At 44.9% G+C, this 22652-nt stretch overlaps 1 protein-coding gene across 1 annotated transcript in view; it reads right to left on the bottom strand.

The window, feature by feature from the left end:
* Positions 1-22652, bottom strand: part of LOC147017924 (broad substrate specificity ATP-binding cassette transporter ABCG2-like) — a 226472-nt gene that overhangs the window by 7810 nt on the left and 196010 nt on the right. The window contains exon 13 of the mRNA XM_085897017.1: positions 11717-11806. Within this exon, the coding sequence (XP_085753143.1) occupies positions 11717-11806 (90 nt within the window). The remainder of the gene's footprint in view (positions 1-11716; positions 11807-22652) is intronic.

The following is a 22652-nucleotide window of genomic DNA, read 5'->3' as shown; positions in this document are numbered from 1 at the left end:
CACTGCACTAAATGCTCACATTATGATGCTTTTGTGTGGAACAAGGAGAGAAGAGGATTTTGCTGCAACCACGGCAAGGTTGACCTTAAGCATGATCTTACGAATCCAAAACCAGGTTCAATTCCATCACAACCTCCAGATGCTATTAAAAACCTGTACCTTAACCAGGACTTTGTGAAGCACGCGAAACAGTGCAACAACACGCTGGCAATGGCAAGTATCGGTGTCCTCGAGATAGGTATGCCTGGCTTCAATCCTGGAGTGCGCATACAAGGTAAGGTTTACCATTACATTGGTGCTCCTCTTGCCGATCTGGGTTGTACCCCATGCTTTGCTCAGATCTACTTTCACGATCCAGCCAATGAGCTGGATTATCGTCGTGCCCACACCTCGAATAGTAGCCTGAATGAGCAGTTTTTGCTAAGAGCACAACAGGTCATTCATGAGTGCAACCCATACGTCCAGCAATTCAAATCAGGCATTGAGTATGTGCTTCATAATGATAGCGCCAATGAACTGAAAATTGTGTTAACAGGTCGCACGCGGCGCCGAGACCTTCATCATGGTACCGTCAACCTTCCCTCACCAGGCAGCGATGTGGCTGTCATTGCTCCAGGGGCAATGACAACAGAGCAGTTTGGAAGGCTGCCAGTCGGTGTTCACCTCAGAGGAGGAGGTTTACAGACAATAGACGCCATGCATCCAGTGTATGACCCACTATCATACATACTTCTGCTACCCTGCGGCTCCCAGGGGTACCACACTGAGTTGGCAGGGATAACGTCAACATCTTTCTACCGCTACCATCTCCAAGTAAGTGATCGTACTCATCACTTCAATCTACTGCTTCGTGGTGGAAAGTTGACAGAGCAGTACGTATGCGACATGGTGGCAAAAATTGAGTCACACCATCTCAATTGGATTCGCTGCATCCAGAAGTCAATTAAGGCAGAAAAGTGTAAGATCATCGTTGATGCGTTGAACAGCGACGCTGAGGTGCTACCTGGATGCCTCACCATTCTGCCGCCGTCAATTTATGGGTCACCACGTTGGTATGCCAAAGAGTTTCAGGATGCAATGGCTTTGGTCCGAGTCAAGGGAAAACCTGACTTTTTCCTAACATTCACCTGCAACCCAAAGTGGCCAGAAATTAAACAATCACTTTTTGAGGGTCAGTCAGCCAATGAAAGACCTGATATCATCGCCCGGGTGTTTCACATGAATGTGGAAGCACTCAAAGCAGACCTCCTCAAACATGACATCTTGGGGCATGTGGATGCTTATGTGATGGTGAAGGAAACACAAGAGCGTCACCTTCCCCATATAAACATGTTCCTGACCGTGGTACCTCGCGACAAGCCCAGAACACCAGCAGATGTCGATCGCTTGGTCTCTGCTGAGATTCATGACAAACGCACAAATCCGGAACTACACCGTATCGTGACATCACACATGATTCACGGCCCATGTGGGGAATGGAACATATCGAGCCCTTGCATGGCAGACGGGAAGTGCACAAAGGACTATCCCAAAGCCCTATGAGAAACGACAAGCTTCTCTGATGACTCCTATCCCCTGTACAGAAGACGGGCAGAAGCAGCACCTGGTGATCCCATCATGAAGACAATACGAGGCGGTGCTAACGTATTAGTTAACAATGCATGGGTTGTGCTTTACAATCCATATATTGTCCTCAGGTACGATGCTCACATCAACCTTGAGATCGTATGTGCTGTCACCAGTGTGAAGTACCTGTACAAATACCTTGAAAAGGGCCCGGACAAGTGCCTGGTCAGACTAGAGCCACATGAGAGGATGTGAGGCATTATGACATGATGACGTGACACCATACGAACTAGGGCGTTACATCACCGCATCTGAGGGATACTGGCGCATATACGATTACCCCATTCAAAGCAAGTACCCACCAGTCGAGATGCTGGCACTCCATCTACAGGATGAGCAGGTGATCACGTTCAATGATGAAGGTGCCGTACAGAACGTGGCGGAGTCAGGACCCCTGCAACAATGCTCACTGCCTTTTTTGAAGCCATGAATCTCCATCCACACATGCATCATGTTCTATATCCAGATGTGTTCCAACACTTCACCTACTTTAGGAAAAAGTTTCAATTGCGGAAGAGAAGGCTGAGTTTCCAGGATAACCGTAAGGCTGATACGGTTGGGCGGCTCCCCATTATTTCCATCAACTCACATAATGCCGAGTTGTACTATCTCCGCATGCTACTGTACTGCGTACCGAGCCCCACATGCTTTCAGGATCTCTGTCGTGTTGGTGGTCGGGTCATGGAGACCTATCTGGCAGCCTGCATTGCATATGGCATCGTTGACAATGACCAGGAGGTGGATTCTGTTATGGAAGAGGCTGCAAATATTGCATTTGGCCCTGCAGTCTGCGAAGTATTTGCCAACATGCGCATATTCGTCCTCAGAGGCAACCACATGCAGTTCTGGGAAAGGCACAAGTATGTGCTGTGCGAGGACTTCATGCGTGCAGCAGGTGTGAATGAGCCAAATGGATGCATTGTGAGTGAAGTGCTACTGGAGCTGAGGGACAAAATTGAGAGGCATGGCTTTTCGCTCAGTAAGAGCTTTGGCCTTCCTGAGCCTGAACCAGTTCATATCCAGTCTCGCATTCCCTGCGTCATCGAGCACGAAACAGGGCACAATAAAGGAGAACTTGAGGCTCACATCGCTCAAACAGAGTGCCGTCTTAATGACGAGCAGTGCGTTGTTGTCGATAAAGTGATGACAAGTGTGGAACACGGACATGGCTGGATGATCGCAGTTGATGCAAGTGGTGGGACTGGGAAAGCATTCACATCATCTCATATACTCAACAAAGTGCGATCAAAGGGCAAAGTGGCTCTTACGACTGCTGCAAGTGGTATTGCAGCTACTCTGCTGCCTAAAGGGGCCACCTTCCATCGTAAGACCAAGTGTCCTCTCATTCTCACTGATGAGTCCACTTGCAACATCAGTGAAAATGACACCACTGCAGCACTCATATGAATGACGAATATAATGGTGGTGGATGAGGTTTCAATGATGGATCGTCGCGCATTGGAGGCAGCAGATCGAACATTCCAGTGGCTTCGGAGCTCAGAGGAACCATTTGGCGGCATCACAATGGTTTTCAGTGGTGACTGGAGGCAGATCCTTACTGTTGTGCCACATGGTTGCCGTATTGACATAGTTGGAAGGTGTTTCAAGAGCTCATACCTGTGGAGAAAAGTGCAGATACTTCGTCTCACAGTAAACATGAGGATCATGCAGGGTGCTGGAGAACAACAAGACAAATCTGATTTTGCAAAATTCCTGCTGGATCTGGGCAAAGGGAAGATTCCGGTCAATCCAGAAGAGGGTGAATTTGCTACTGAGCTCAGGGAGCCGCTCCTTCTTCCAGGTGAAAAACTTCAGGATATTGTCACTTGGGTGTATGAGGACTTGCACAACAACATTACCAACACCAAGTGGCTATGCGAGCGTGTTATACTATGACCGACCAATTCGGAAGTCGATCAGGTAAATGACTACATGACAACCATATTTCCAGGCGAGGAACATGTTTGCTGTAGTGTCGATACAGCGGAATCTGAGGGTGATCATTTGTATCCGCCTGAGTTTCTGAACACCCTCTGTGCATCTGGTATGCCTCCACATCGGATCACTCTCAAGGTGGGTATGGTGATCATGCTGCTGCAAAATTCGACCAGCAGAGTGGGCACTGCAATGGCTCAAGGTACGTCATCCATCAGATCCTTCCAAATCTGTTGGTTGCAAAATCTGTAATGGTTGTCAATTCTGGACGCACATTGCTCATTCCATGCATAACCTTGAGTCCATCTGACAACATGTTCTGTTCACTCTGCGGCATCGGCAGTTTCCGGTACGAATCTGCTTTGCCATGACTGTGAATAAATCCCAAGGGCAGTGGCTACACCGTGTTGGGGTCTTCTGCACAAGAGACTTCTTCAGCCATGGTCAGTTCTACGTGGTGGCCAGGAAGGGTTGGCAGATCCAGCAGGCTCCGCATTCTTGCCCTGGACGAGGAAACAAAGAAGCGCCGTTTCCTCAGGTAAGGGGGGATGCAGAAAAAGGGGACATGAGTCATGAAGTGGAAGGATGCTGAATAGGGGGACATGTAGAAGGGGTGGGGTTGGAATGACGTGGGTTTGTAGATGTGGGGTAGGGTATCGACATGGAAGGGTTTGGCACCGTAAAATAATGTGAAGGGGATTTGGCTGTCATGAACAGACAACCTCTACAAACTGGTCTTAAGATTCCTAAATTTGACATTCGGAGATAAAGAGCATGGGATGTGTGGAAGGAATTTTTGTTGAAGGCACGGAGAAAAGTCGTGCTGTCAAAACGAGAGGTGGGTTGATAGACCAAACATTTGGGTGAGAGACAGGTTTATAAAATGTCTTGTGAAGAAGAAAAAGAAGAAGACGAGGAATAGATTGTGATTAATAAGAAGAAAACGTGTAGTACTCATGACAGAGAAATAAGAAAAGTGAAGTGTTTTAAAAAGTTTTTGAAGGAAGATGCATTTCCTTAAATGAAGATTCAGTTTGAAGTTATTGAGAAAAGGGAGAGATGAAAAAAAAGTATAGTTGGAAGACAGAATGAGATTGTGTTTTGGAGTGAACTAATAAGGAGCTGCTGAAAAACCACGTAATGTAAAATGTGACTTCAGGTCTTCTACTCTCCCCCTCCTCATAAACCCAAAGTCATCAACCCACCCCCTCAAACACCATCATCAAACTCTACCTCCCAACCTCAAGTCAAAGTCCTTCCCCTCCCAACCCTAAGGCGTCAATCCCTTCCCTACTCCAAGCCTTCACACATAGGATCAGGGTGAAGAGGCAGAAAGGAAATTTTTTGGGGGAAAAAGAAACGGAATGTGAAACAACCTCTAAACCGAGACAATTTTTCTCCCAGGTATCTGAGGAATAGGTGTGAGCTGCGCAAAAATGAATTCGACAATATAGCACAAGTAGGCTCGATTTATCATGGACAATTGGACGAAAACATAAACAGCAACACAGGGACTAAAATATAACAGAAAAAACACGATGGATCCAGTTTGGGAAACTTAGCTTTGGTTGAGGTGGAAGATTCGACCGACAATTGGAGCAACCCGTAAATGGGAGTCACTCTTCCAATAAATTTTCCTCAAAAAGTGAATTGATGTGCCATCCCACATGGGAGAACAAACCGGAATGGTGACCATGAATCCCTTTGCCACACCACCACTTGCTGCAAAGGTCCTGACCAATAGGGGTGTGCCACACATCCATCCTGTTGAGGTACCCATTTCTAATTAATAATAATTTTCATTGGTAGCCAGCAGGATAAATATTACCATAGCTCAATTGCATATTTAGGGTATCCAGTCAAATGGACTGGATAACCTATTGTTTTTCTTCTGTTTATTATTATTTTTCTTCCGCCGTAAATTTGCAAAATTTCCAATTTTTTTCGCTTTAAATGCCATTTTCTCAGAAATGGTAAGACCAATCGACACAAAATTTTCACCAAATATGTATCTTTTTTGATAGCATACATAATTGATAATTATGACGTCATAGGTCACGTGGTACGGGCGCCATCTTGAAAAAACAGATCAACTTTGGACCTCTGTATCTCGGAAACCTTCTAGTGTAAAAAAATTTCGCTTGATATATTTGAACAAGCTCCCTCTCGGGAATACGTGTGATTTTTCGTGACGTCATCAGTGAAGAGGTATCCCAGTAAAAATTCGTCAAGTAGAACGCCACATGGCAAAAATTTGAAATTTCTTGAGCATCATCCACACAAAAATTCATCATAGAAAAAAAATATTTTGACGTCATCGGTGACGTAATTCGGCCGCCATCTTGTTTTTTTTGTGTTTTTTTTTTTAAATATTCTTCTCCAGAACGGCTGTGCAGATTGAGGCGAAACTTTACAGGCACATTCCCCCTGAGGTCCTCTTTCAAGTTTGTTAATTTGTTGTTGATACGTCACATGGTTTGGCGGCCATCTTGAAAAAACCTTAAAACCTTCAAACATCTTCTTCTCCAGAAGCGCTGGTCCAATGAAGGCGAGATTTCAGAACTATATTCGTGACATGTATGCGATGCATGTTTGTTAATTTCAAAGTGATAGGTCACATGGTTTGGCCGCCATGTTGGATTTAAGAAAAATATTAAATAATGTTTTCTCTGGTATTTCATAAGCCATCAAAGTGAAAATTTGCAAGGGCCTTCCTCCCTCAAGTCTGCATACATGGTAAAAAATTTTTACCTCAGAAGTCACATGGTTTGGTGGCCATCTTGGATAGAAAAATAGACTTTATCCGATTTACACGAAACTTCACACACTTGTTCGGGTCGACGATGGAAAGCAGAATTTAAATTTATGATATGATTGGTCACAAGGTTCGGCAGCCATCTTGGATTGAAAATGAATAAATTTTTAAAATCTTCTTCTCCAGAAGGGCAAGACAGATGAAGACGAAACTTCACACATATATTCCCCATGATGTCCTTTCTCAAGTTTGTTAATTTCTTCTTGATCGGTCACATGGTTTGGCGGCCATCTTGAAAAAGCCCTAAAACCTTCAAACATCTTCTTCTCCAGAAGCGCTGGTCCAATGAAGGGGAGATTTCATAACTATATTCGGGACAGGAAGGCGATATAAGTTTGTTAATTTCGAATTGATAAGTCACATGGTTTGGCCGCCATCTTGGATTTAAGAAAAATATTAAATAATGTTTTCTCTGGAACCGCTTAACCAAACGAATCGAAAATTTGTAATTATCATCGAGAGGGCAGTATGCACGCATGGTAAAAATTATGACATCACACGTCACATGGTTTGGCGGCCATCTTGGATAGAAAAACGCACCTTTACCGATTCACACGAAACTTCAAAAACATGTTCCAATTCCCAGTTGGAAGCAGAATATAAATTTCTGATGTCATAGGTCACATGGTTCGTCAGCCATCTTGGATTGAAAAACAATATCTTCAAACGTCTTTTTCTCTGAAACGGCTGAACAGATCCAGGCGAAACTCGACCACTATGACCGCCTCTCCATGACGAATAAAAAGTTCCCACCCCCTTTTGAGGTACGATGCAACGTTTGGCAGCCATATTGGATTGAAGGAAAAATATTAATTAATGTTTACTCTGGAACTACTGCATCAATAAATGTGAAACCTCAAGTTTATGGTGGTACGCTCATGCGGAATGAGGCTTTGAAATTTCAACGCGATCGGGCCCAGGGTTTGGCAGCCATGTTGGTTTTAAGAAAAATATTAAATAATGTTTTCTCTGGAACTGCTTAACCTGGAGAAGCGAAAATTTGCAGTTATCATCCACCATCGTGTTTGCACACGTGGTGCAAATTATGACATCACAAGTCACATGGTTTGTCCGCCATCTTGGATTGAAGGATAAATATTAATTAATGTTTACTCTGGAACCGCTGCCTCTATATATGCGAAACTTCACATTTATAATTCAGGTGACATGCGAAATTATTTAATTTTTTGAATCTGGAAGCCAGTAATAACGAAATTGAATGCTTTGTGCTGCCCGGTTCGTAACTCGTCTGTTCCGCGCCCTCTCGAAGCAGGCCTGTGTTTGCATCACTATTAAATAATGTTTTCTCTGGCACCGCTTATCCTTTCAATGCGAAACTTTGTGACTGTCATCTGCAGAAAGTCCCATGTTGTATCAAAGGCGGACGGACTGGGTACCCGGTCATCACTGCCAGCAGTTATAAAGTGGCAGTTCTAGTTAATGTTGATATTTAAAGGGCATGATGTATTTGAGAAAATCCCAGCCAACTAAACCTGGAAAATTTACAGAAAAAAGCGGAAGTTTCAAATTGTGAAAAGCGACAGGTTTATAATTACTTTCATGTGTACGTGCGTGCGTGTGTCTACGTTGAAAACTTCTGACTATAGTTGCAATCTGTGAAAGACAGAACCACACACTGATGAAAGCAGTATCAGCTGCTACACTTCCTACTTGCAGAATCAAGTTTCTAAAGCTTATATCGGCTGACTGATGCAGCAATTTTAGGTAGTATTGTCGTAGCCTTGGGCAATTCTGCATATTTCCCAGACTGCAACTAAAGCCAGACGGATGTTCCTCTATCTTAACTATAATATTTTAAAATTAATCTCGCTTATGATTGAGCACCTTTTGCATTCTTGTGTTTTCCATATTTATTGGATGATTTGGCCGACTGGCAATGCTGGAAAAAGATGTGAGTTGGAGAGGTGGATGACATGCCTTCCTTTTGATGGCATTTCCTCCATCAGATGGACCACTAATGTTTACAGTCATTGAATTAACTAAGTTACTTTATAGCTGCTGTTTGCAGACTCCGCATATTTGGCAAAGTTGTTTTTGAAAGGGTTGCTCATTGGTTGCAAATACTGGTGGTGGAAACATCAGCTTCATTCACAGGTTGGCAGATGTGGTACAAACAGCATTAAATGAGGAGCTTGTAAAGGAGGATGACAGGATAACTTGGATTCTATACTCATCTTTGAGCCACTTTGTCTGGATTCAATTTATGAGCTAACTATGAACTGTCATCCTGGTCATTCAAAGGGAGAGATTTGCATCATCGTGTGTTTTTTTTTTGATGAGATGATAAGCGGGGGTCACGTTTTCCAGCATTGGTTTGTAAAGGTGTGTGATCCGATGATGTTTTCGCAAGTGCTGGCTCGAGTGTAAGTCTAGCACTTGCACTCCAACACGATGCAAACGGCAGTTTGACTGCCGGCAGTCAAACACTTGCAAACGGCAGTTTGACAGCACTCTGGCAAAATTTGAAATCCCTGCCTTGACTCTGCCTACAATGGAACAATGGATCCACCTTCGAGAGATGTTCGGCAGATGTGGCACAGGGCCATGGAGGAAGAGGTTCTGGGCTGAATGGATAATTGGCCAACAGTGGCAGCCAGTCCCTTGAAGCGTCGAGAGAGAGAGAGAGAGAGAGAGAGAGAGAGAGAGAGAGAGAGAGAGAGAGAGAGAGAGAGAGAGAGAGAGAGAGAGAGAGAGAGAGAGAGAGGTCAGAGAGAGAGAGAGAGAGAGAGAGGTCAGAGAGAGAGAGAGAGAGAGAGAGGTCAGAGAGAGAGAGAGAGAGAGAGAGGTCAGAGAGAGAGAGAGAGAGAGAGAGAGAGAGAGAGGGGAGAGAGAGATGAGAGAGAGAGAGAGAGAGAGAGAGAGAGAGAGAGAGGTCAGAGAGAGGTCAGAGAGAGAGAGAGAGAGGTCAGAGAGAGGTCAGAGAGAGAGAGAGAGAGGTCAGAGAGAGGTCAGAGAGAGAGAGAGAGAGAGAGGTCAGAGAGAGGTCAGAGAGAGAGAGAGAGAGAGAGGTCAGAGAGAGGTCAGAGAGAGAGAGAGAGAGAGAGGTCAGAGAGAGGTCAGAGAGAGAGAGAGAGAGAGGTCAGAGAGAGGTCAGAGAGAGAGAGAGAGAGAGGTCAGAGAGAGAGAGGTCAGAGAGAGGTCAGAGAGAGAGAGAGAGAGAGGTCAGAGAGAGGTCAGAGAGAGAGAGAGAGAGGTCAGAGAGAGGTCAGAGAGAGAGAGAGAGGTCAGAGAGAGGTCAGAGAGAGAGAGAGAGAGGTCAGAGAGAGGTCAGAGAGAGAGAGAGAGGTCAGAGAGAGGTCAGAGAGAGAGAGGTCAGAGAGAGGTCAGAGAGAGAGAGAGGTCAGAGAGAGGTCAGAGAGAGAGAGAGAGAGAGAGAGAGAGGTCAGAGAGAGGTCAGAGAGAGAGAGAGAGAGAGAGAGAGAGAGAGAGAGAGAGAGGTCAGAGAGAGGTCAGAGAGAGGTCAGAGAGAGAGAGAGAGGTCAGAGAGAGGTCAGAGAGAGATCAGAGAGAGGTCAGAGAGAGAGAGAGAGGTCAGAGAGAGAGAGAGAGAGAGAGAGGTCAGAGAGAGAGAGAGAGGTCAGAGAGAGGTCAGAGAGAGAGAGAGAGAGGTCAGAGAGAGAGAGAGAGAGAGGTCAGAGAGAGAGAGAGAGAGGTCAGAGAGAGGTCAGAGAGAGAGAGAGAGGTCAGAGAGAGGTCAGAGAGAGATCAGAGAGAGAGAGGTCAGAGAGAGGTCAGAGAGAGAGAGAGGTCAGAGAGAGGTCAGAGAGAGAGAGAGGTCAGAGAGAGGTCAGAGAGAGAGAGAGAGAGGTCAGAGAGAGAGAGAGAGAGAGAGGTCAGAGAGAGAGAGAGAGAGAGAGGTCAGAGAGAGGTCAGAGAGAGGTCAGAGAGAGAGAGAGAGAGAGGTCAGAGAGAGGTCAGAGAGAGAGAGAGAGGTCAGAGAGAGGTCAGAGAGAGATCAGAGAGAGAGAGAGGTCAGAGAGAGGTCAGAGAGAGAGAGAGAGGTCAGAGAGAGGTCAGAGAGAGAGAGAGGTCAGAGAGAGGTCAGAGAGAGAGAGAGAGGTCAGAGAGAGAGAGAGAGAGAGAGGTCAGAGAGAGAGAGAGAGAGAGAGGTCAGAGAGAGGTCAGAGAGAGAGAGAGAGAGAGAGAGAGAGAGGTCAGAGAGAGATCAGAGAGAGAGAGAGAGGTCAGAGAGAGGTCAGAGAGAGAGAGAGGTCAGAGAGAGGTCAGAGAGAGAGAGAGGTCAGAGAGAGGTCAGAGAGAGAGAGAGAGAGAGAGAGAGAGAGAGAGAGAGAGGTCAGAGAGAGAGAGAGAGGTCAGAGAGAGAGAGAGAGAGAGAGAGAGAGAGAGAGAGAGAGAGAGGGCAGAGAGAGAGAGAGAGAGGTCAGAGAGAGAGAGAGAGAGGTCAGAGAGAGAGAGAGAGAGGTCAGAGAGAGAGAGAGAGAGAGAGAGACGCTAGAGAGAGAGAGAGACATGAGAGAGAGGGAGAGAGAGGGCAGAGAGAGAGAGAGAGAGGTCAGAGAGAGAGAGAGAGAGAGGTCAGAGAGAGAGAGAGAGAGGTCAGAGAGAGAGAGAGAGAGAGATGCGAGAGATGCGAGAGGTGCGAGAGGTGCGAGAGGTGCGAGAGGTGCGAGAGGTGCGAGAGGTGCGAGAGGTGCGAGAGGTGCGAGAGGTGCGAGAGGTGCGAGAGGTGCGAGAGGTGCGAGAGGTGCGAGAGGTGCGAGAGGTGCGAGAGGTGCGAGAGGTGCGAGAGGTGCGAGAGGTGCGAGAGGTGCGAGAGGTGCGAGAGGTGCGAGAGGTGCGAGAGGTGCGAGAGGTGCGAGAGGTGCGAGAGGTGCGAGAGAGAGAGAGAGAGAGAGAGAGAGAGAGAGAGAGAGAGAGAGAGAGAGAGAGAGAGAGAGAGAGAGAGAGAGAGAGAGAGAGAGAGAGAGAGAGAGAGAGAGAGAGAGAGAGAGAGAGAGAGAGAGAGAGAGAGAGAGAGAGAGAGAGAGAGAGAGAGAGAGAGAGAGAGAGAGAGAGAGAGATTTGTAAACACAGTTATTTCCCATCTTTCTTTTGACAACCTTCGGAATTGAAGTTGGGGCACCTCTTTTATTATGGTAGTTGTAAAAGAAGAAATCCTACTGTTAGGAAATCATCAAGATGGAGCAATTAATAGTGTTTCATTGCATTAAAGGCACATCAATTTCAAACTTCCATGCATATGCATGTTCACATTAGAGAACAATGACAGATATGTGAAGTCATCCGTACATTCTATGTGGATGAAGAAAAATGCATGTATGTTTTAATACCATATTACGATGAGCTATGAAAACTTACCATCATTCCATACCGAGAAATACTTAAATACTTGATCCAACTGAGCCAGTCCATGACACCAGGAAGATTTACCAGCAGACCTGAAAATATCTGTGGACACACCAAGGAAAACATATTAGCATGTTTTTGAACCCTTGCAGAATGTTTAAAATGAATTGCTACTCCAGAGAAAGGTATTGTTACAGGGGGCAGGGGATCCATAGTTTGACTGGTAAGTGTAGTATGGTCCATGTGTTTTGAGTAGGTGAGATAGCCATGTAACAAGGACCTGTTAGAGTCAGTCATTTGTTACACATGACGCTGAGGAGGCAGCACATGTAATTTATAGACAGGGTGGACAGAGTAATATTGAATGTGTAAACACCTCTTGTTTGTGGATGGGGCTAATTTGAGGACTTCCCAAAGGCAGAGGCACATGTATCACGTGTGCGACTGGGCTTATTACGATCTATCTGGCCATTGTGTGCCAGCTATGTCAGCGTAATGTGCTTTCAGGCTGAGAAAAAAAAGATTGTACATATATTTTATTGGGGTCGCCCAATGAGCAGGACTCCGCCCAAAGGGAAGAGGAGGCCTCGTGTGGAAGGAGCTTGAGCAAGTGAATCGTGGAGGGGTTCGTGAGGGAGACATTCTTGTGGTTTTGTGGAAGTTTGGAATTGACGCAAGCTGGAATCACCAAGTTTTTGGAGAGAAGAAGAAATACCTCAGAGACAGGAGAGTTCCACATGCACGGATTGCAAAGAAGCACTTTGAGAAGGAAGAAGAAGGGCTGACCAGTTTGGAGAGGACAAAGAGGGCCACGAGGCCTGGTTGAGGAGCTGATCATCGCTGGTTCTCTTTGTATTTGGACCGACTTCATTACTGGCTGTCATCGTCTCACACCTAGTTGCCAAAGCAGGCTGCAGTGAGTCCTGCGCCCACCCTGCGCATTGTAGACAAAGTGAAAAACCGCCTGCATTCTTAACTTGTTGTAAAAGTGTGTGCTGTGGTGCTGAGAGTAGGTTAGAATTTGACCTTTATTTCTCATCCTTCTATCCAAGTTTACATGTTCCCATTTCCCTCCTTGCGTATTTTCATTCACTTGGTTCATATTGTTTATTATAGCATCTTGTCTCCCTTCTTCCCTGTACTTTTCTTCACAAATAAATCCTTTAAAACATCAGAAAACGTGTTCGAGCCATCTGCTTTCCGTGTGTGTCAGTCAATTTTGTCTCAGTTGAATGATCCTTTGTGAATGGGAAAGTTGTAAAAATATCTGAATGCAGTGCAGTAAGGCCTAAGTCACATTTGCTCTACGGCGAGGATACGGTGGCCGTACGCCCTCTGAATTGACAGAAACATGCGGCGGCCGCAGAGTTGCTGCGGTGGCCTCAGGGTGGCTCTACGCCATTTGGCTATCTTTTACAGGTCATAGGGGTCGCCGTGGAATTATAACTTTTTTCATTTCTACGCTCGCCGTAGCAATTCGACAAGCCGAAACAAAATAACTGGTAAAAAAAAAGAAGAAAAAAAAGGAACCCACTTGTTACCGTCCGTCTGGCTGCACGTTCGCCTTAGGGCCCCCCTGCGGTCCCCCTGCGGTCGCCTTAGGGCCCCCCTGCGGTCGCCTTGCGGGCACCTTGCGTCTGCCTTGAAAATTATATGGCCGGCGCAGGAACACCCTTAGGTCACCGTGCGACATCAAATCAAAGACTGTACGGCACCCCCACGTTTTCGGTCTCCACAATTTCTAAATACGCCGTGCGGCTCCCGGAAAAATAAAAACATATGTGACTGCCACATTGTGTGACCGTGGAAATACTGCGGCCACCCAATAATTGCTAGTGGCCGTATATTTTGTAGACCCTACGGCCACCGTGCCAAATGTGACTTTGGCCTAAGCGACCGTTTGGCCATATTCCGGGACTTAAGATCTCGGTACTGAGGATGCCATGTTAATGGGACCTCAGACGGGATAGTATAATAGTTTTTATTCAACTGAGGAAGTCACCGAACATTTATTTTCTCCCCAAGCTCTGTCAGTTGCTGTTTCCTCATTACCTTCTACAGAATTGTCAAACCCTTAATAGTCAATCGGCTACAGCAGATTTTAGTACCATCTGGAGGTACAAAACAAAACTGATACTCGTGATTTAAATAGCTCATAACATACTGTACTGCATATGTATGTTGCATTTGGTTGAGGAGTAGCTAATTAGTCCAGTAAATCTAATCATATATCACCACATATTGCAATAGTAATCATTCAAGTATTTTCCACTCCAAATATAGTGTAGAATGACATGCTAAAAGTCTCAGAAAATCAAAGTATTTGAACATTTCCATTTTGACGAGAATTTGAGGTAACATTGGACACAAAAAACTCAAGCAAAATTTAGGGTTAGGGGCTAAAAATATGGCTATGTCTGGATCAATTCTCAACCAATCCTCAATATGAAGGTATCAGTCGATTTTTTTATTGAAAATACCTTTTCATCAATCATGCTACTTGAGATATCAGTGGATTGGTATTGAACATACCTTGCAAACACTGTCCAATATCACCAGTAGAAAGATCACATTTGTGCTCACATAGATCATAATATCTTGTGACCACTATCAAAAAAAAGGAATTTAGGCGTGTATGGTGATAATATCACACGTCTTGTACATTTATACGAATCTGTCTCATACCACTTTTCAATCATCGAAACTGTAACCTGGCTTTTTGCTTTTATTTCTAAACGAAATAATATAATTGAGATGGCCAAGTGTGTTTTCTGCAAGGAAGTTCTATCCAATGGACAGCCAACTACCACATTGCATTTCAAGGGATGTGAAGGCATCACCAAGACCAATGGGCTGCACAACAGCAATATTAGTACTATGCCCCACCAAGATGTACATATCAACTGTAGGAGGGATTTCTGGTCTCCAAACAGCACAGCCAGTGCCAACAGAAAACGAGAATGTGACACAGCCATTGCCAACAGAAAACGACAATGTGACACAGCCATTGCCAACAGAAAACGAGTTCCACATGCTATATGGAACCAGCTTCCTTCTTGTACTTCTGGCATGTCTAGCCTACCAAATGACGTGCAGTATGATCCATATAGTGCTGCCCTCCTGCACAGAATCCCATGGAATGGTGAAGAGACCTATGATGCAATCTTTAGCCATTACATCCGATATGTTGCAGACACATATGACCCTGCCATCATAGTCTTTTGATGATTACAAAAGTGGGCCATCCACCAAAGATGTCACATATTGTAAGCCGGGCAGATTGGGCATCAGTGTCGCCATGCATTTCATCAGGGACATAGTCTGATAAAGAAGGATGATTTTCTCGATCAACAAACAGCAATTTATCAATCTTCTGAGTGACTAGTTTGAACAGCATGGTAATGAAGTATTGTATGAGGAGGCTGATGCGGATATCCTGATCGTGTAAATCACTATTGGGTCAGCAGACAGAAATAACAGTTGTTGGGGATGACATTGATGTATTCATAAATCTTCAGACCAGAACCAAAGTTAAAATCTAAGAGGATAGCAAGATGCTGGAACATTGAACTGGTTTAATGATTACTTGGGAAGTATGTCTGTGATGACCTCTTTGCTCATGCCATGCTTGAATGACACCACATCCAGAGTGTTCATCATTGGAAAACCAGTAGCTCTGAAGAAGCTCAATTTGAGTGTATTTTTCCAGCAGCAGACTGCAGTCTTCAAAAGCTCACGAGCCACACAGGATGACATTGTGACAGCTGGAGAAATTGCCATCGTGTGTCTGTACAGTGGTCAACCTGGCAAGGGATTGGAGATCCGTTAGTGACAATGTTTCTACCAGGTTGCATCCAGCACAATTTCCATACAACCTAGCATCTTGCACCCAACATCATCAGCTCAGTACCAAAGCCAACACATTTATTAGCTCCAGCAATGGATAGATGTGCTGAGGATTGCAGAGGGAAAATCAGCACTGGGAGGATCTTCCATTTGCACACCGACTTGAAGCCAGCACCTGAGTATCTCCTGGAAGCCATCAACTGTAACTGCAAGACTGGCTTGCAGTACTTGGCGATGCAGCTGCAGAAAATATGCTCTCGAATGTTCTCCGGCAGGTGAGGAATGAAGAGGCCTGCTTTGTTCCAAAGTGACTCTACCTGATCCACAAAGTGACACTGAGGATATGTAGGCCTAATGCGTCCATTTATCATGTTGTTTCAGCAAAGTTTAGAACAGCTATTTCTGAACACATAGGAGCATGTACACAAATTATTTGTTGTCCTTACTTGGTCATGACAAGCACTGAAAATATCAAAATACATTATATAACGCTAAACTTTCTAAATTTTAGCAGTAGTAACAAAACATTATCATTTGTCAAAACGTGAATTTTAGCTTTCTAGTATTACATTTGGCAATGTTTAAAAGGTATTTTCTATATAAACCTACTGATACCTGAACATTGAGTATTGGTTGAGAATTGATCAAGACATGGCCATATTTCTAGCCCCAACCCCTGAATTTTGATTGACATTTTTTGTTTGCAACGTCACCTCAAACTCAGGTCAAAATGGAAATGTTTCAATGCTTTGATTTTCCGAGACTTTTAGTATGTCATTCTTCACGATATTTGGAGTGAAAAAAATATGTTCAAAAGTGATTACTATTGCACTTTATGATAGATTTGGCCTTGAAATGTGTGGATTGATTGGACAAATTGGAAGTTACTCGCAGAGTACCCACCCTGTGGGTGGGTCAAGTTTGCACATAACTTGGTGAAAAAAGTATAGTCTGTGTTTTGCAAGAAGACTAAAGATGTTTGTGTGGTGTGCTCCTAAAAAGTTATAGGTGGTATAAAGGTCTAAAAGGTCTGTGGGGTCTAACGGTTCAATGGATCTCAAGGGTATAAGAGATCTAAAGGGTGAAGGGGTGTAAAAATGTCTAAATTGTCAAGAGTCTTAAAGGTAAAAGGGTTCCATAAGAGGTTTAAGGATCTTAAGAGTCTTTGGGGTGTTCGGGGTATTAGTGGTCTTGAGCTTCTTGGGGGTCTTGAGGGTCTTGGGGGTCTGAAGGGCCTTGTGGGTATTAAGAGTCTTGGGGGTCTAAAGTTGTCTTGGGATTTTGGGGGTTTAAAGGGTCCTGGGGTCTTAAAGGTCTTGGGGGTCTTAAGTTTCTAAATGGTATTATGGTCTTAAGGGGTCTTTGTGGTGTCAAGGAGTCTAAAGGTATGGAGGGTTCTGGAACTCACATGTACACGTGCACAGATGCACGGCTTCTTTTATATATCAATGAGCATTTTTATTTCCGTCATTGCCAAAAAGTGTTTTCTTTAATATCTTCGGAACTAAGCATGATAACATCACAAATGTGCTGTCTATACCCATGCTTTCATGGTGAAGGAATGTAATGAAGTAATTGCATGTGCTTAATACGAGATGTATGCATTCATGTTTAACATATAAATTACACGTAGTCCCCTAGTTACACTCAAGATCGATGCATTCTGTAAAACCCTTCGAAAAAGCATAAATTGAAAGCAGTTTTCCCATATGAATGATGTTATAAATTGAGGATGCATTGCTAGGTGGTAATTTATGGTCATCCTAACATAACCAAACTAAATACTAAAGAACTTATACTGAAGGCTTTGTGGGGCCCTCTTGGCACTAGTTCCTGCTGGAGTAATTGCTATTCATGATGAAGGGTTTTGGGAATGTTTTACAAAAACAGCATGCAACAAAGGCCAAGCAATACCATTTGATACTACAGTCAACATGGGAGTGAGGCTGATTGGAGCATCCTTGACACGAGGCTGCCCTGGGCATGTGGAACAACACATGTGCGGTGAACCTATTTGGTGGAATGCAAAGTGTGGGAGAGCAGCAGAGAGTTTGTGACATGGCTTGGCAAAATTATGTCATCTCATAAAATGTAAACACGAAAATTCCAAAGCTTAAATCAAGTGTTTAGTACTTATCAATGGTGTTAAGTTAAAAAAGCATAAACAGAATGATCATAAATAGAGGAATACTGAGTGCCACCATTTTTGGAAAAGTTATAAAACATCCCCTTGGTCCCATCCAATGGTCTCTGCTGAACTGTGATGGGGCAATCAAGAAAACAAGGAAGGCTGCCTTTGCAAGAAAGCTTGAGAAAAAAAATCATTTCCTGGTGACACTGCACTGCCATCAGCCTCAATCATCGTTGGAATGAGTCTTGTCCAGAAGATAAATGGTGAATACTGCATATTTGTAGAGATCTGAGCTCACGTGTTTGCATTGACCTTGCAAACAGGAAACCAGAGTGAGTGAATTGATGTGGTGCTTCACGTATACATGGAACAGTCCATTAAAATTACTGAGAGAGTAAACAGAGGTTTGGATGAAGGTGCCCTGTTTGAGAAAATAATGCTACATCATAAGATCAAAAGGTAGCAGATGCCTTCAGCAAATGAAAGCTGATTTAGTTCTTCACAGATATCTGGAAAGACGCAGACCAGAAACAAAAGCTTTGAAGAAAGGCGATGTACGTGATGTGCAAAAGGCAATTCATCAAACCAACACAGGATATTGTTGAGGAATTGGACGATTTGTGTACAACTCAGGAAGAAGCAGATGCCCATCTACTTTTATGTGCAAAGCATGCAGCTGCTGATTTCAGTTCAGTCATTGTGGTAGCGGATGACACTGATGCACTGGTCCTCTGTCTGGCAATAAAAGTATTAACTCTAATATTTACATTAGCTGTGGCACAAAGACCAAATCCAGACTTTTTTTTCGTACGGAGTCGAGGCTCGTGGAGGAGCTAGAACATAAAACAGATCAGAACACAACAGAGCAAAATGAACAGTAGAGGGAAAGGAGGAAAACACAAAACAGCAGGGTTGAGGAACAAAATAGACACAGACTATGATGATAAGGGATGTGAGGAAGAATGAGGACTGGGGGAGGGCATATGGGATAGACAAGGTGGATACAAAAGCAAACTCTCAGGAAAGAAAATGGGAAAGTTGGAAAGAGGTGGGCTTGGGGAGAGCAAACGGGTTGAAAATATAATGGTTTTAGATGAGGGATGATCCGAGATCATGGTGAACAACTGTCTTGAAAACCTGGAAGAACGGAGGAGATTGAAGCGAATGTGGAAGTTGGTTCCACAGGAGAGAGAAAAGAGGAACAAATAAGTGGAGGGAAGCAGTGATTTTGAATTTTGGAAGTTTCACCAGAAGGGGGTTGTTGGCAGACTTTGTGTGCCCTGCAGAAATATTGGGAGGAACAGGGGGGCTGAGCATGGAAGGAGCAGAGGGTGCAAGACCAGAAAGGAGGCAGTAGAAGACAGAGAGACCGACCTGTCTGCGATGTGAAAGTGATCAGCCCATAGACTCAGCTTCATCATGGGAGATTCCAAAAATCTTGAAGGACTATAAATGTCTCCTGTCCCTCTTCTGCTTCAATAGGTTCATCTGATCATGTACTTATGAGAGTCAAATTCTCTCTGGCTATTGTCAAAGAGCTGCCTTAGTGCCACAGAGTCCGGCAGGTCAATCCAGCTGACTGCCAGGGACTGCAAGCCGCCCTCTTATGTCAAGACCAGACCTTCATTTCCACCACTCCTTATAGTAATACTGCCTTGGAATCCTTCCATTCAAGATTGCTTTTCCTTTTTGTACAGATTTGTGCCATATTGTCTCAAGTTATCATACCTATCATATCACTCCTGGTACACAGAAAACTGTGGTGAGACAGTTGTCTTCAAACAACTAGCCTTCTCTTCCTGGAAAACATATCTGACCAAAGGCAACATCAGATCATTCCACAAGGCAAGGAACAAGTGTGTACACTCTCAGGAAAGCAAGAAAACAACATCTGGCCAATCTCAAGGCTGAACTGTCAAATCTGTCTACTTCTTGAAAGACGTGGTGGTGCCTTGTTGTCTGTCTGGAGTTTATTTGCCCTCCATCGACTTTCCCATGACACCCCGGCCAATGAGGGTTCAGATAGCTACAGAGGGCGACTTTCCCATGACACCCCGACCAATGAGGGTTGAGATGGCCACAGAGGGCGACTTTCCAAAGACACCCCGGCCAATGAGGATGGAGACCACCTCAGATGGTGATTTTTTTACCCTGACCAAAAAAGATATAAAGGAACGCCAGGCTGGGGAGGTTGGTCGTCTTGGGAGTCACGGATCTTGGTGCTGGCTGGTTCGTCTGGCCCTGGGTCATCGTCGTCTCTGATCTTCTCCTTGGTCTTGTTTGATTGGTGTGTGGCCAGTTGGAGAGCACGGTCCCTGGTGCTTGGCGCTGCGTGAAAGCTGTGGGTTCGAATCCTGCCATGCGACCAGATCATCGTACACCGCACGAGGCGGACAGGTGCAAGCCAGACCCTGGCCTTCGGCTTGCCATTCCTTCCGAACTGGAGGCCTCAATAAAGGCCGGCCGGCCCAGTTCTTGTGTGTGTGTGTGTGTGTGTGTGTGTGTGTGTGTGTGTGTGTGTGTGTGTGTGTGTGTGTGTGTGTGTGTGTGTGTGTGTGTGTGTGTGTGTGGCGCCAGTCCATTAAGTAGAATTGTTTAAGTGCCTTGTACATACCTGCATTGCTTTTAGTTGGTTTAACTCTGCTCTTTGTGTCCCCCTCCCTTATAAATAAACCCCTGTTAAATGTACCAGCTCGTTTTCTGTGCTTTCTCCCATTGGACCAGCACAGTGTGTATTGAGAATTTGTGAGGCCATTTGGGCCGGTAATTGTTCATTTGGGTCCGACGAATTCTGGTAATTCCGCTCAGTTATACTGGGCTGAGGTCGCAAGAGCGACCCGGTTCGACAGAGCCCGTCGAGGGTGTGGTTTTTCGCGGTAGTTGGACGACGTTGGTACTTAGGTATATTGAAATTAGGCAATTAACGCTCCCCCACGCCGTCAAAATATTGGCGACCACGGTCCGCTAAGGGACCTGTGACCATTGGAGTTGTCCGAGGGTCACGACCTGAATTCCGGGTGTTCGGTGGGAGACGACTCCACTGCTCCACCAAGTGGTCGTTTATCGTCACCGAAGCCCGGCCCACAACACTATAAACCGCTAGGAACACCCCAGTCAGCTGCACAGTACCAGCTGTTCGACCCGTCGCCTGGGAGACCATATAAATCCATATATCCTAAGAGCCCAGGTAAGGTTTGTGATGCTATATGTGTGGGGGGGGGGGTGACATAACTCAAGGAGCAGTGCCCCCCGTCCCTACTTATCACATGTGATAAATTGTTCCAGGCACACCAGCAGTACCAGCGACGGAAGGGGTTCAAGGAAGAGGCACGCAAGCCGCTATAGTGGTACATCAACCGTTGAAAGAACATGAACTGAGATCAGTGCGTGACCGAATTTTGGAATGTCGAAATGAACTGCAGATGATCCGTGATTTGATTACCCAATGGGTGGAAACACACCGATGTACACACCGAGATATCGGCATCATGTGCAAGGCGATACTCTCGCCTGCAGTGTGGAGAGGTTATGTCATAATGAAGCAAAAGTTGCTCGTGATCACTGCAGCTGAAAACAACGAAAAAGTGGGGTGGGGGGGGGGAGGATGCCCTGCTGTGGAGTGAAGGAATGTGTGTGCTTTGCCTGAAGGGTAAAGGGTGGGCTGCTTGTCTTCAAGCCCACAAACTTGTTCCAACCTACTTGAGAGAAATTTGATTGTAGGCAAAATTGTTTTGATATGGGAAAATTAAAACATTTTTGTTGGAAAATTAAATAAGGAAAATTACTGTCAGAGGTAAAATAGTGAAGCTAAGAGATATTGCCCGATTCTTATCTGTTGATCACAAGTGCACTGGGGTCAACATGTAAAAACGCCAAATTATTTGAGCATAACAAAGATATTATGGCATCAATGTGAATGGTTAGTGCATCATTGGCTAGTTTGGTTGCAGCAGTTTGTAGTTGGATAATGTCTTGTTGATCATTGTGGAACCTCGTGTGCTGTTTGGCAGAAAGATGGAGTCAAAAGATTTAAAGTTTATGGTAAGTGTTATGGATTTGAAACGTGGCACTGAGTGAGCCAACAATGCGGAAGTGGCAGAGGGCGCTGCGTGTTAGAGCATACAGGTACAGGTCGCCCATTATGTGAAAGGCTGCAGACAGATATACGGATGTGAGCGTGTGCGTGTCTGCAAATGCCAGCAGGTAAGAATGGCATGACAAAACCATGACAACTGGTGACAACACTGAAGTTTATACCTCAGGATAACACAAGGTGGTTCGCCATTGCATTCCTGATGGTGATCAGGAAAGGATAAAATGGTATGTGTCGGTTTGTGCTGACTACTTTCAAAATTTGGAGTTGTATTGGAGGTGTATATGGACGACTCAAAAGGGTCAGTCAATTGAATTAATCCCAGGAACAGATTGCTTCATCTCAGTCTGCGGAATATAAATCCAATGATTTGATTACACTGTGCTTGTTACACGGGGTGAGTTAAAATGGCCAACTTTTTACTCTTTCACCCGTGTTTGGTTTATTGAGCACTGATAGTTGGCATTTGGCTGGAGAAAGGTTGTGTCCTCTTTGTGAGGTAATTATAAGGAATTAGATTATTAGAATCACGAGTAGTGGTCAGGAAAGGTGCAATTCTAGCCGTATGCATGACAACTTTAGGAACCATGAGTCAAGGTATCTGGTTACCATGGTTGCCATGACATGTTTGAATGAAGAATGAGTAAATGTGAATGAGCTTATAATGATTTAAACCACTCACGATGGTGAAAAGCATTTTCCTGTGTTGTGCATGTAATACATGTGCAACTGAGCCGGGCGGGTGATGATTGTGGAGTTCCTGGTGTTATCGCTGTGTGTGGGGGAGGGGGGGGGTTGTGTTCAGGTCAGTGCATTTCGAAACTTCCATGCTTTGTAGTTAATTTGTGAGAGGTGTGAGAAAATATGTATTTGCTTCG

This window comes from Eptatretus burgeri, chromosome 10 (genome assembly GCF_056783735.1).
Source record: "Eptatretus burgeri isolate ZD-2024b chromosome 10, Ebu_testis_v1, whole genome shotgun sequence".
In the NCBI taxonomy this organism is placed as follows: Eukaryota; Metazoa; Chordata; class Myxini; order Myxiniformes; family Myxinidae; genus Eptatretus; species Eptatretus burgeri.
This window is presented reverse-complemented; position numbering and strand designations above follow the sequence as displayed.